General features: G+C 44.6%; 1 protein-coding gene across 3 annotated transcripts in view; it reads left to right on the top strand.

Moving 5' to 3' along the window:
- EZH2 (enhancer of zeste 2 polycomb repressive complex 2 subunit) overlaps positions 1–15,074 on the top strand; it is a 52,910-nt gene that overhangs the window by 31,634 nt on the left and 6,202 nt on the right. For 2 of the 3 annotated variants that reach the window (XM_040432723.1, XM_040432722.1), the window contains exons 6-15: positions 1,046–1,195; positions 1,277–1,379; positions 1,940–2,103; positions 3,522–3,613; positions 3,746–3,986; positions 4,657–4,826; positions 5,334–5,428; positions 12,718–12,758; positions 13,327–13,452; positions 13,542–13,720. In XM_040432723.1, coding sequence (XP_040288657.1) covers positions 1,046–1,195; positions 1,277–1,379; positions 1,940–2,103; positions 3,522–3,613; positions 3,746–3,986; positions 4,657–4,826; positions 5,334–5,428; positions 12,718–12,758; positions 13,327–13,452; positions 13,542–13,720 — 1,361 coding nt within the window. The remainder of the gene's footprint in view (positions 1–1,045; positions 1,196–1,276; positions 1,380–1,939; positions 2,104–3,521; positions 3,614–3,745; positions 3,987–4,656; positions 4,827–5,333; positions 5,429–12,717; positions 12,759–13,326; positions 13,453–13,541; positions 13,721–15,074) is intronic. The other variant, XM_040432724.1, reaches the window with a different exon arrangement.

The raw sequence follows: 15,074 nt of genomic DNA, 5'->3' as shown, positions 1-15,074 counted from the left end.
ACGTGTGAATGGACCCTAAGGCCTCTTTCACATGTCTGACTCGCAGATGTGTGGCCTCCACGGGCAGCACATGAACCCACTGACTTTAATGTGTGTATTCGCACATCAGTGGTTTTCCACAGAGTGTGGTGACACTACAGTCTATGGGACTGTGAAAACGGTCCATGTACCATCCTTTTTTGGTCCATGTTTTTCAAAGAGCAAATGTGGGAGATGCACTGGAAACAAATTTTCAGTCTGGCAGTGAATACAAATGACACGCGGAGGGCAAAAAATGGACACATGGACAAAATAAAAATCTTTCGCAGACCTCTTCACAGATGAATCGCTGACCATATTGTCACAGATGTCATCGCTGATAAGGATGTGTGAAAGAGGCCTTACTTTTGTAGCTTCCACTACCACAAATCCCATCCCTATATGTCAAGTTGTGCCATGCAACCTACTCTCGAATAGGATCATGTCGTAAACTAATAGCATGCAAACACATCAAAACATCATGAAAGAATATATTCTCATAAGTTAAAACTATTGTTTTTTAACTGTGTGCACGGGACCTCTTTCCCATCCCCATCTGTATATAATCAAATGACATTTTAATGGGTATTTTTAGTTATTGGATTATCATTAAAGACATTTGGTCACGATGTGGTCTTACAGGTGTGCTAAGGCCCATGTACATCGGCTGACAGGGTGACTGCGCTTGCGCAGTGCTTTCTCCTTCCCTCCGGGGAACCGATTCTGGAGATAGGTCCAGTCCCACTTCTGGGACCTGCTCCTGTCTGACATTGATGGCATATCCCAGTGACATACCATCAATGTCTTAGATGGGTAAACCCCTTAAAGCACTTGCTTTACTTTTGTGTGCCAATGATTGTATTGTGAAAGCTACCATATGGGCAAGGTGATAAAATCTTCAGAACCAGAAAAGATCCTTCACAATGAAACATCAAATCTCCTTTTTGGGAGTGACCATATTTTTCAGAAGTTTAATATCTTTGGACAAGATGCTTACGTGATCAATCTGGGGTTTTTATTCTTACAGAGTGCGGCTTTATCAATGATGAAATATTTGTAGAGCTGGTGAACGCACTCAGTCAGTACAGCGATTATGAAGATGATGATGACGGAGAGGACAATCAGGATGACGAACATGAGGACAAAGAAAAGGATGATGATGATGACAGTATGGATGGTAAATAGAATACTATTTGTGACTTATCTTATTAATCCCCCAAAATGTCCTGATTAAAATCTAATCTTTATTGCCTTGCAGACAAGGTGGCTCGTCTGCCACGGAAATTTCCTTCAGATAAAATCTTTGAAGCAATATCGTCCATGTTTCCTGATAAGGGAACAACCGAGGAATTAAAAGAAAAGTAAGACTTGCTATGTTTATATATGTGTTATAATAACAGGATTTATCAGAGTTAGGTAATGTATATTTTGCACATAGGTTGTGTGTGGTCAAAATCCACCTGCACATCTGCGGCAAGTTCTGGCAGGATGAAATACAGCTCTGTGCACTGGTATTTCGTCCATCAAAATTCTGGTTCTCATGCCGAACCAAACGGACCCTATTATAGTGAATAGACGACAGCGGCGTCCAACATTTGCTTGATCTGGCGATTCTGGTATTTTGTTCTATGCTGGAACCGAATACTTGAATCTAGGTGCTAGTGTGAAAGTAACCTAATCTATTGTAAATAAGTACATCATTTTCATTGGTGGCAATATTACTTAGACCAGTGTTTCCCAACCAGTGTGCCTCCAGCTGTTGCAAAACTACAACTCCCAGCATGCCCAGACAGCCTTTGGCTGTGCGGGCATGCTGGGAGTTGTAGTTTTGCAACAGCTGGAGGCACACTGGTTGGGAAACACTGACTTAGACATTGCTTTTAAACGTTGAATTTTACATTGTGTTTCTTATTCCTGTTAGATACAAAGAATTAACAGAGCAACAGTTGCCAGGAGCTCTACCTCCAGAATGCACTCCAAATATCGATGGACCAAATGCAAAGTCTGTGCAAAGGGAGCAGAGCCTACATTCATTTCACACCTTGTTCTGTAGGCGATGTTTCAAGTATGACTGCTTTTTACATCGTAAGTTCATATCCAATTGATGTATTGTTTGTTAACGAAAGATGGCTTCATGCTTGTCAGTATAAGGCCTCATGCACACGACCGTTGTTCGGGTCCGCATCAGAGCCGCAAAAACTGCGGCTCGGGTGCGGACCCATTCACTTCAATGGGGCCGCAAAAGATGCGGACAGCACTCCGTGTGCTGTCTGCATCCGTTGCTCCGTTCAGTGGCCCCGCCAAAAAAATAGAACATGTCCTATTCTTGTCCGTTTTGCAGACAAGAATAGGCATTTCTACAATGGGCCGCCCATTCCGCAAATTGTGGAAGGCACACGGGCGGCTTCCGTTTTTTGCGGACCGCAAAAATGGAACGGTCGTGTGCATGAGGTATAAGTGAATGCATTTGACAGCAAAGCAACATGTTCAATCAGCCATTGCCTGGTATGTATTCTTCCTGGGTCTGGAGAGCTTTGTGTCCACTCACCTCTGTGAGAGAAGTGGCCATGTCTCTGCATGCCATACAATTAAAATTGTACAACATTCATGTGGTTATATGTACTTGCTGTGAAAACTGCCTGTATATCCAAAGGTGCATCCAGCTTCTGTTGGAACCATAGTGGTGGCAAGTCCTTTTTTAAAGGAAGTGTAGGCAGCTTCAGCCTGATGGCTTTACACATGGTCATGGCTACTGGAAAACTAGACTCCCTCCTAACCTGTAGCCGGTTAGACCGATTTTCCAACTAAAATTTTTTATTTTATTTGTTCAAATAATAGGAAATCATACAATTTTGTAATATACATGTATTTAAAATTCTGCATACAAACCTTTGTTATGAGGTTGTTGACCCCTGTATGCAGTAAAATGGTATAGCCCCTGTATCAGTCCTGTGCAATGTATCAATGGCCTAACTGAAGCATGGCATCAGTCATGTGACGCCCTTCATCTCGTATAACAGCAATGTTATTTGACACCTGCTGTGTCAGCACACAGGATGCATGTATGTGATACGTAAATAGGACTAGTGGTGGAATATTTATTTTAAAATGGCCGCCTGTCCCTATGTGATGTCTTGTTGCTGCAAAAAAACACAACACACACATCTGTTTCTACACACACATTGACAGACATGATGAGATACTGTTACAGGTATTATTATTTTTTTTTTATTTTTTTTCCTTTGTGTTTTTTAGGGAAAGGCTGTATGGGTATAATAAAGATATGCAAGCAAAATTTCAAATATATGTATATTAGAAAACTGTTCAACTTCCTATTCTCTAAATTAATAAATGTAATCATTAAAACCATAATACCACTCTAACAGTGGTGTACAACCGTCTCAGTTTTTTTTGTTAGTGTTTTATCTTTAGAACTACACATACTTTATAAGTGTACAATTATTTTTTTTATTTCATATTTTCTTTTTGTGTTTTATGTAAAGCTTTTCATGCCACTCCCAATACGTACAAAAGAAAAAATAACGAAGGTGCAAACGATGGGAAACCTTGTGGACCCAACTGTTACCAACTTTTGGTAAGCTGATTTTGTTAGCTATTTGGTTCTAATGTTCATCCAAAGCCATGTATTGAGCGCCTGAATATATGAACATAGATGGCCATTTGCTGAGCATTTCCCTACAGTCAAAAATGCGTATTTTTCTTTTAGGAGGGAGCAAGAGAATTTGCTGCTGCATTAACAGCAGAGAGGATAAAAACACCACCCAAGCGTCCTGGTGGTCGCCGAAGAGGTAGACTTCCTAATAGCACCAGCAGGCCTAGCACACCAACAGTTAACGTTTCAGAAGCAAAAGACACAGATAGTGACAGGGAGGCTGGAACTGAAACCAGTGGAGAGAGCAATGATAAAGAAGAAGAAGAAAAGAAAGACGAGACCTCAAGCTCCTCTGGTAATTGACTTGATTATCGCTCTTGCCTGGATGTCTCTGGCAGTCCATTAGAGTTGAATGGAGTGGGAGGATGCTTGACCACCACTTCATTAAAGTGTGGAACAGGGTGCCCCAGAAAAAGTCCTGTATGGCCATGGCACCAGGCAGGTTGTGGAACCTCCTTTCTGGAGACATTTGTGGGTTTCAGAAGTGGGATCCTTAAAGGGGTTCTGCAGTTTGTTTAAACGGATGATCTATCCTCTGGTCCGACACCCGGGATCCCCGCCAATCAACTGTTTGAGAAGGCAGCGGCGCTCCAGTAGCGCCGTGGCCTTCTCACTGTTTACCGCAGGCCCAGTGACGTCACGACTAATATCAACTGGCCTGGGTGCGGCTAAGCTCCATTCAAATGAACAGAGTTTAGCCCCGCCCAGGTCAGTTGATACTAGTCATGACGTGAGAAGGCTGTGGCGCTCCTGGAGCGCCGCTGCCTTCCCAAACAGTTGATCAGCGGGGGTCCCAGATGTCGGACCCCCATCGGTCAGATGCTGATGATCTATCCAGAACCCCTTCAACTATCAGACCTTTGTGCCATAAATGTGTAAGATGAGAATACCCCTTTAAGTTAAGATTTTGAGTTGATCACTGTGGCTTGTTATCAAATTGCATTTGTCTCTCTGTTAATCTACAGAAGCAAACTCTCGTTGCCAAACACCAGTCAAAATAAAGCCAAATATCGAGGCCCCAGAAAACGTCGATTGGAGTGGAGCAGAAGCCTCACTGTTTAGAGTTCTCATTGGCACCTACTATGACAACTTCTGTGCAATTGCAAGGTTGATTGGTTCAAAGACGTGTCGACAGGTAATTCTACAGGCCTTCAACTTGGTACAGCAATGCTGTATTGGCAGATGTCTCCCAGAAGGTTGGTGATATATCTGCTCATTGCCCTTTGCAAACTCTCGGCTGATCACATAGTCAACCGATCACATTTTTTATGCGGCTTCTAAAAGTTTTTCAGCAGCACATCTATATGTACAACCGGGGATGTGCTGCTGATAATAATAGAAATGAACGGCCTTACAAACTATCAAAGGTAGGGATTGCTCCTGGAGTCGTTTGGGCAACGATCTGCGTGTGTAGAAGGTCCTAAAACGAGCAGCGATTGACTTGCTATATCCTCGATCGGAGCTCGTTAGGGGCAGAAATCTGCCCATTTAAAAGGACCCTTAGCCATAGCCCTCTTAGATGGCACCATGAAGTACTCCCAGAGATTAGGAGAGGTAATCAATATTGACTATGCTATCTATCTTAAAGTATTTGGTAATGTCATTTTGAGCTTGTTTTGTAAACTGACTGACTGTATTACAGGTGTATGAGTTCAGGGTAAAGGAATCTAATATTATTGCTCCAGTTCTTGCTGAGGATGTAGATACACCGCCAAGGAAGAAGAAACGGAAACACAGGTCCTAATTTTTGTTTTATTCTGCTGAAGATTTATAGGCTTTTTTGTAGCTGCCAATGAGATGTAACTTATTAGCTTACATTTCCTTTAGGGCCTGTTCACATCTAGTTTTTGCTATATGTCAAGTAGATACGTTTCGGAATACAGTAACAAAAAGTATACAAATGTATGCCATTTTGTGGTTATCCTTTTTTACGTATACGTTTGCTGCATGTACATACGTTTCAATACATTTCAGTTCGTTTTTTTGTTTTTTAACATTGTGAAACCTTTTTTTTTTTTTTTTAGATTTGGTGTATAAAAAGAAGTTCTCACATTCACTACACTGTACAAAAAAAAGTATACTTAATTGTCTCTTATCTTCTTTCTTTTTTTTTTTTCATGATAGAAAAGCGTGGTATGCTACGTTATTCTGTCCTGCAAAAAAAGTACAGAAACGTAAACAGTCTATAGGTACGTCAAGACATACGTTTCTGTACGTTTTTTTTCTGTTTAAAAATTTATTCGCTTGACATACAGCACAAAGTAGATGTGAACATCCCATTAGATGTAAAGGATTTCTGTTTATTATTAAGTCTACCAATCCAAATTGGAGGACGTTGTGGGGAGTCCTGAAATGTCTGTTTCTCGTCAATGGCATTGGGCTACACAGCACTATGGGTATATGCCCAGCTACCACTAGGAGGCGACACTAGATAACAGAAAAGTTGGCTCCGCCCAGGTGGGCTTATACCCTCTCCACAGCCACTAGGCTATTCCTTTTTAGTCTAGTGTCTGTAGGAGGCAGACCTGACCTGCTTTTTTCCTGCAGGTCTTGCTGCTATTTTCCTTTTTTATTTTTTCATCTTAATTCTTTCTCTCTTCTGCAGGTTTTCACCTGCTGCAGGCGGGGTGCTCCATCGTGGGCTGCCACTTTAGTTGCACCCCCTGCAGGCGTGTACTTCGGTAACTCGCCGGTCACCCAGTCCCCATTACTGCATCTGCAGTGGCTTGCTGGCATTCCCACGTGTGTCCCCCCCCCATGCCACCTGAGGGGCTCCAGCTAACAGGTCTTGGTCATATTGACCATCTTCCTCATAGCCAGGCGTCTGTCGTTGGGGCCTTTTCTCTACTGGGGGGCCCTCACCAGGGTGCACCATGCAGGGGGTCTCAATCCTGGCCTTTGAAACTTACCTTAGCCCCGTTTTCTCACTCCGTGGGGGGTACTAGTATCGCTACTCCAGGGGGCTCCCCACTGGGCCCTGCATCATTTTCTGAGGTGGGGGGGCTCCCTGCGATGGCTACCGGAGCTCCAGGCCGGCCACAGCATTTAATTTAGGGCCCTTTTTTTTTTTTTTTTGGCCCGTTTGGCCACGCCCTTCCGCCTGACCCCACCCCTCTTTTTTTTCCCTGGGCTTCAGCTCTTTTTTTTTTTTTCGGGTCGCTTGGTCCTGCCCCTTCCTGCTTGGTACCGCCTCTTTTTTTTTTTTCTCTCGGGCTTCAGGCCGGATCCTCCTTTCCCGCGGGAGGGGCTCTCACTCCCGGCAAGCGCGGACTTCTCTAAAGGGGGCAGAGCATCTTGGCACACCGCACCTGGGGTCTGGTAGGATAATCTCTCATTTTTGACCCCAGACCCCCTCATGACGCCCTTGGCCCCCTCCGCTGTGTCGGCCCCTCCTGATTGGGCCGCCTCACTTCCCCAAGCCTTGGGGAACCTTGCCAGCCTCTCCCAATCGCTGGTTGAGTCGCTGAACCGCTATCTGTCCAAGTTGCGGCTACCTCTACCCTCCACAGGGTCTTCTCCGCAAAGGATGGGGCGCGCTTACGCTTAGACACCGGGTTCCCCAAGGAGTATTTTACAGAACATCCTTGCGGATGGCACTCCCTCGGGTCATCCCCGGGACATGCCTGAGGCTGGTGATGGACCCTTACCTGCCACACCATCAGTTGCCTTTGGGGACACCTCTGCACCGATACCCTCGGAACAGAGCATCAGGCGGTCTTCCACCCGACAGAATCTCTCTGAGTGGTCTAAGACAAACGTCCACGGAGGAACCTCCCCTAAAAGAAACATGCTTGGTATCCCCTCTAGTGGATTTTGGATGGCAATCCCCTTTCTTCAGGGGGGTACTTGCAGGCAAGTCAGACGTCGTCAGTGTTTGGCATGCCAGCACACCTACGTGGGGTCTCCGGTACATACGCCTTCCCCTTAACAGGGGGTTACTAGTACTTCTGCCAATGGCTGTATCACGACAGACTTTTCTGGTTCTATTCTACGCATTCTGGTGCTGGTGTGCACCACGTAGTCTCATTATAGGGGGTCCCTTCCCAGGTGAGATATAGAGGCCATTTTCAATTACTGTTGCAATTGTACCCGCCTGGCCATAGTGTGCACTACGCAGCCACTTTGCTTCCTTCATAGGTACAGCAGATGCTGTAGCCATTACTCCTGTCTGGCTCTATGGAGTACCATGCGGCCCTATTTCTCCCTTACCTGGCGAGATATAGAGGCTAACTTCGTTTGACATGACCATTGCACCTATCTGATTATGATGTGCACCAAGCAGCCACTTTCCTTCCTTCATAGGTAGAGTACCTGCACCATCTCCTGATGTTGTAGCCATTACTCTTGTCTGGCTCTTTGGTGTTCCATGTGGTCCTATCTCTCCCTTTCCCGGTGAGATTATTGAAGCCACTTCCATTGCCGTAGCATTGGCGCCTTCCTGGTTCTAATGTGCACCAAGCAGCCATCTTGCTCCCTCATAGATAGAGTACCTGCATCATCTCCAGGTGATGTATCCATTCCTCCTGTCTGGCTCTATGGTGTTCCATGGTGGCCCCTATTTCCCCACTTTCCAGGCGAGATATGAAGGCCTGGGCGCAGTATAGGTCCCTTTCTAATGCGGTTTGCCGTTGCACCTCTCGGATTCTAGGGTGCACCATGCAGCCACGTTGCTCCCCTTTCAACTGGAGTACCTCTACCACCTCCAGGTGCTGTACCCATTTTACCTGTCTGGTTTTACCTCTGCGCTACACAGCCGTATTTCTGTCTTAAAGGTACAGTGCTTGTACCATCGCCAGATACTGTAGCATTCCCGGATGCCGTGGCTCTGTTTCCATTCTCATAGAGTGTAATGTGCAGCCACTTTACCCCTATTATATTATAGTCAAGTATTGCAGTTATCCCAGGTGCTGGCCCCTATGACTGCAATCTCTGGCCCATACAGTTTCTGTATTACTGGGTGTTTCCATCCCTAGTCGCTGTATTCATTCCTCCTTTCTGGTTATAACACGCATCTAGCACCCCGTGACTACCTTCTCAAGGCACTGTCTACAACTTACCATCCTGATTACAGCATGTACCTGGTAACCATGTCTCACAGGGGAGGTCCAGTTTTCCCCCTTCTTGGACTATGGACTGTTAGATCCAGTGTATGGCTGGCTTTTTCAGATCTGACCAGGGTGGTCCACAACCAACCACACTCCCTTCACCATGGGCAGGTGGTTGTTGGTTTTGTGCTAGGTTTGCTCCTGTTCAACCCTGTAAAGTACTACTGCATGCTGCACAGCCGTGTTTCCCCATGTTGTGGAGTACTCGCGTTGTTATTGTCTCTCTGCTTTCTTTTCACGGAGTGGCCTATTTCTGGTAATTTACAGCAATCGCCACTGGATCTTCTATCCTGCAGGGGTACGAAGTATTGTCTGCACCAGCCTTGACTGGAGTTTTTGGGTCATCGCTGGAGGTTCTCCACCATACAGAATCTCTCGGTGGTCAAAGACAACTGTCATTGTTGGACGCCCTCTCTGATATGGCTGTGTCAGGGCTACTGAGCGAAACTGCTTGCTCGAGTATCGGACTTGGGCCCTGTAGTTTACTCATGGTCCGGGTGTTCCTTGTACCCCCTTATGTTCTCTGATTAGTTGTGCTACAGGACACAAGGGTGGTTCCTTTGGGCCTTGCCATCGTCTGCACCTGTCGGTTTCCTTTCACTTCCCTGGTGGTTTCAGTGTGCTGGGTGGAAGCTGGTTTCTACAATTCTGTGTAGTCCCGCCCGGTTTTCTCAGGCGTCTTCTGCATCCCTTCTAACGTATGGATGTCTAGCGTTTCCGTTGCAGGATCCAGGCTGCTTTTCCTGCCCCTTCCGTGACATCGTTATACAGTTGCTAGTCACTACGCTTGGGCTGGTTAGTCAACCATGGCCGATTGTTATTTTTTTATTTATTTTTTCTCCTTTTGGTGGATTCATTTCATTTTTTCTCTTATGGATTCTCATCTTGCAGCATCCTTCTCTAGGCAGAGAGCTAGGTTGTTACCAACACACGTGGCAGTACTACTCCCCTGTTTCTTCAGGGGGGCCCTGGTTCTTCCAGATCCTTACTCAGGCTTTCTAGTGCAGTCTTGTTTACCTCCTAGTTCTCTTGCAGAACATCTGCCTTGCTTCCTGTCCTCTAGCGCTATATTTCTCTCACCTTGGGTGGAGCTGGGTGTTTTCCTTGTTCCTTCTGGCAGGCCTTTTTCCCAGGCACTTGCCCTTTTGGATCCTTACGGTCTCCCATTTTTTTCCTTGGGACCATTTCATGCTGGGTCCTGTTGGGTCACATGGTTGTCCTGCACCTATGCACCCGACTTTTTGCATGACTTTCCAATCCCACCCTCGGGAACTGCTTTGGGACGTCCCATGGTGCTGTGTCCCCTAATGCCATTCATGAGAAAACTGGATTTTAGTACTCACCGTAAAATCCTTTTCTCGTAGGATGCATTGGGGGGGGGGGGGGGGGGGGACACACAGATCCCTCCCTTTGTTTTCTTGTCTCTTCCTGTCACCGGGCTGCTGTTCTCGTTTCATTCCCCGGTCTAGGACATGTTGGTTCTTCGCTTTTGTTTCTCTCTCCTACTTCTATTGGTACAAACTGAACAGCCTAGTGGCTGTGGAGAGGGTATAGCCCACCTGGGCGGAACCAACTTTTCTGTTATCTAGTGGTAGCTGGGCATATACCTAGGGTGCTGTGTCCCCCAATACATCCTACGAGAAAAGGATTTTACGGTAAGTACAAAAATCCAGTTTTTTGGACGCACTTGTGTTCCATTGAAATAACAATGCTGTAGTGACTCTTTCTTCTTCTTAGAACTCTGCATTCTGCTGTCCCTCTGTTATTCCTCCTGGAAGTGTATGGATACATTGACAACTGGGCATTATTCCCCTTGTCAGTAGGGCATGTATTGTCCATACAGTCGGACACTACCAACACTAATTGGTCAGTGTTGGACTGTGTAGGGACACACGTCATTAACTAGGGGAATTGTAACAAAATATTTAATATAGTTAAGGGTTATGGACCCCTTTTGAGACAATTTTCTATGATTGCATTTTACTCCTTTTGGGCTAAAAATCATTTTTTAACTTGGTCTTTATGAAAATTTTCAACCGTTTGAGATACAGGGTTTAATAATTAGTCTGTTTGCAGAGTATCCACTTCTCAGAAGGCTCATGTTAAGCCTTATCTCTGATCTCCTCACCTAAACTCTCATAGCTAAACTCTTATCTAGGGCCTCTTGCACACGACCGTATGTATTTTGCGGTCCGGAAAAAAAAAAAATCAGCATAAAATACGGATGACATCCGTGTGCATTCCGTATTTTGCGGAACAGAACAGCTGGCCCCTAATAGAACAGTACTATCCTTGTCCATAATGCGGACAATAATAGGACATGTTCTATTTTTTTTGCGGAATGCACACGGAGTAACTTCTGTTTTTTTGCAAACCCATTGAAATGAATGGTTCCGTATACGGTCCGCCCAAAAAAAACGGGACTGACACGGAAAGAAAATACGTTCGTGTGCAAGAGGCCTAACTGATAAGAATATGTCTTAAATGAGTGTTTATGAGGTCAGAAGATCAGAGATAAGCCTTCACATCAAGAAGTGATACTCTGCAAATAGACTGATCTTAACCCCTATCTCAAAAATGGCTTAAAGGATAACTGTCACCTTTGGACCCTAATTTCAATTTTCATATATGTAGTTACTATTACCGTGATATTCCAGAATCACTAACTATTAGACTGACTTACCCCATATTTCATAAGATCCAGCCCTTAGCAACCAGTCTGCACAAAACTGCAATTTCCTTATTCAGTTAAGATGGCCCCTGATGACTCATCCTGAAGCTAATCCAGCCTGCTCTCCCTACCCACAATGCATTGAGCTCCTCATGCACTAGCTTCTTCACCTCAACCAATATGTGCTCTCCACACTTAAACACGCTCCCCCTCCTGCTATTACATAAACTTTAGGAACATCCCCCTCCCCTAAAAAGTGCCATCCACAGACCCCCCCCTCCTCCCCCCTAAAAAGTAACATCCACAGATCCCCCTCCCCGACGCTCACAGGAGTACATTTAATAACTGTAATCTGTAACTAACTTTAATCATCGCTCATCTCTTTAATTTGATACCTTACTCTTGGCTCCGGTAACAGCATGCAGTGCGGGCGGTGCTCACTCACTGACGTCACGTGCCTGCTCCTCCCACTAGGCAGCGCAGGCGCGTGATGTCAGTGAGTGAGCGCTGCCTGCTGTTACCGGAGATGAGAGTAAGGTATCAAAGTAAAGAGATGAGCGATGATTAAAGTTACACAATGCCCTGTATATTCTAGCCCCCAGGCGTTCCCATGGTGACGGAGAGTGACTGAGATCGTGAAAACTCAGATCCGATGGTATATTCTAACCCCCAGGCAAGCGTCCCCGTCACCATGGGAACGCCTGGGGGTTAGAATATCATGAACGCGCACACACATAGCAGGGCAGCCTGCTCGTGCGTCTCCCGTCCTCCAGCAGATAGACGAACCTCTCCTAGCAACCCACTTTTAGGGTAAGGTGAAAATAGGCGCTATGGAGGACATGGGTTTAGGAACAATTAATATAAAATTTGAAGATGGCCACTAAGGTGATACTAATCACCTTTATCAAAATATGGGGGGGAAAAAATATGACAGTTGTACTCAAAAATTTTTAATGAACACCAAATTAAATTTTTTGCCTAAAATGAGTAAAATGCAATCATAAAAACTGCCCCGAAAGTGTCCATAGCCTTTAAGATAGTTTCATTTGTTCAGTGGTAAGGATTTGTTTCAAACTAAAAATATTAGATAACTTATCCAATTAGATCAAAGGTAAATTAAGTGACTGCCTTTAGTCTAGAAAACAAAACTGACACATTTGGTTCTCTCGGTGTCGGTGCCATACATCCCTTTTATAATTTTTTTTAACTTTATTATTTATAATTTAATACAGAATTGTTCATTCTTGCAGGTTGTGGGCCGCTCACTGCAGGAAGATCCAGTTGAAAAAAGGTGTGTTTGTATTATTTGAGCCTTTGGTTAAGTTTTTGTTATTTATATGCTTATACTGTGAAAGAGTTGTGTCTTCCACCTGCTAATATTTGTAGCCCAGACCTTTAACATTCTGCCAGATTATTATCAGGAAATTGCTATAAGGCCATCACCCCTACTCATTTCTGTTGTTCGGATCCGGCACATTGCTGAAACCAACGGAGCCACACAGATCGCATTGACTATAATGAGGTCTGTTCAGTTGGACTTTTGTCCTCTTTTTGGCAGAATCAGCAATGAAGCCTCCAACGCATTTGTGAACATGCCCTGGACTGTTTTATTAGTAAAGGCAATCTTGTCATACATGGCATCCTTCTTAATGCTCTGCCGCCCTTAGGCACCGAAAGATGCCATTCAGCCAGTTATACTGTACATGTTAACTGGAAAACGAGAGAATTATAGAAGAAAACGTACTGCGTAAAGCTAGGGCAGCACCACCCTCTTTTATATAAATTGTTTAATTCAAAGATGAAAATGATTTATTCTTCACATGACATTGTATCTTTACAATTTATTTGTGTTTTTGCAGATGGTTCCTCTAATCACGTTTACAATTATCAGCCTTGTGACCACCCTCGCCAGCCCTGCGATGGCTCTTGCCCCTGTGTGATTGCACAGAATTTCTGTGAGAAGTTCTGTCAGTGCAGCTCTGAGTGTAAGTTAAAGGTTCAAAGCAAACTTTAAAGATGTGCTTTTAGGATTTGCTGTCTACATGTCACACCGTCTCTCTCTTTATATATAAAGGCCAAAACAGGTTCCCAGGATGTCGTTGTAAAGCACAGTGTAACACCAAGCAATGCCCATGTTACCTCGCTGTGCGGGAGTGTGACCCGGACTTGTGTCTGACCTGCGGTGCTGCTGATCACTGGGACAGCAAAAATGTGTCGTGCAAGAATTGCAGCATTCAGCGAGGATCCAAAAAGGTCAGGGTCACTTGCCTAATGTCTTACTCATTTATGTTATTGAGGTACAGCTCTCAGCAGCTTAATCCCTGACTGCAAGAAAAAGGTTCTCTGTAATGAAAGCCAGTGCCCTGTATCCAACTGAAAAGGACATGAGAGGGGGCAGTGTCAGGGGAGCCTTGTCAGCCTGTCGGTCAGTATTAAAGGGGTTGTTCCAAAAATAACAAAGCCCACCTATTTGGCTGGGGTTCCGTTCTTGAGATAGGTGCAGTTCCCTCCTCCTGGGACCCGCTTCTTTCGGACATTTATGGCCTGTCCTGTAGATATGTCTTAAATGTCCAGAAGGGACAACTACTTTAATGAGAGGCGATAAATGGTTGAGCACAATGACATGGCGGATCCTGACTGTGCGCCTCCCTCTTTTCTTTGTCAGTTGACTACTGGGAAAATATGCAGTTTCTCATGATAAGGGCACTTTTGGCAACAGCACAAGTGAGGAAAGAGCGTAGTAGAATGTCTTGTTAGGGTTTGTATCGCCTTGAAGCAGAAATTATGACTTGTGTCCCAGAATTGTTAAATAATTGACCTACACGTTACCACATATTTACTAAAGTTGTACACCAGAAAATTCTGCGCAACCATCAATTGTGCAAATGGTTGAGATTTTTCCTGTGCTCACAGCACTTAAAAAGGGGGGGGGAGGGGGGCATGGGGCCTTTTTGCCCAACACATTTAGCATAATTTACATCAGAAAACGTGGCCTGCAACTAACGTCTTATTGAATGGCATATGAAACATCTGTGGCTTGTTTACATCATGGTATGGCATCCAGTCAATGTATACACTAGGATGTATACGTTAAATGAATGCCTCCGATGGCTGCCATACAGTGGCATCCGTCGCCCTTAATAAAAAATAAATAAAAAAAAAACATGGGGATTTATCAAACTCTCTGCTCCTGAATTGTGTTGCTAAAAAGTAAAATTTCTGCACAAGCCCCGTTTTGCACAGAAATTTTAGATTTCTCGCCCCTTCTGTGCCACGCTCGCCATTTTTGTAAAAACGTTGAAGGGGCCCAAGTGGCCTAATAACATTTACCATTACCAGTTTATACTAGCTACTTGCTGTCATAGCATTCAGATTCTGGCGCATTGACCAGTCGAGATGTGTAGCGATTATCAAGTAGCATTCTCCTCTTGATAATTTTGGTGCTTATTGTGCCATCGCACTGGAGAGCAAGACCAACGTTAGAATCGCCAGTCTTTATAAACCTCTGTGTTACACGCATGCTTTTTTTAAACTGGATATCGTTGTCTAGCATAGCGTACTTTTTATTTTTTTTAATATACCAGTTGACTCTTTTGGCCTCTGACTA

Source organism: Bufo bufo, chromosome 5 (assembly GCF_905171765.1).
Source record: "Bufo bufo chromosome 5, aBufBuf1.1, whole genome shotgun sequence".
Lineage (NCBI taxonomy): Eukaryota > Metazoa > Chordata > Amphibia > Anura > Bufonidae > Bufo > Bufo bufo.
The sequence above is the reverse complement of the archived record's forward strand: the minus strand, read 5'-3'. Positions and strand labels throughout refer to the sequence as shown.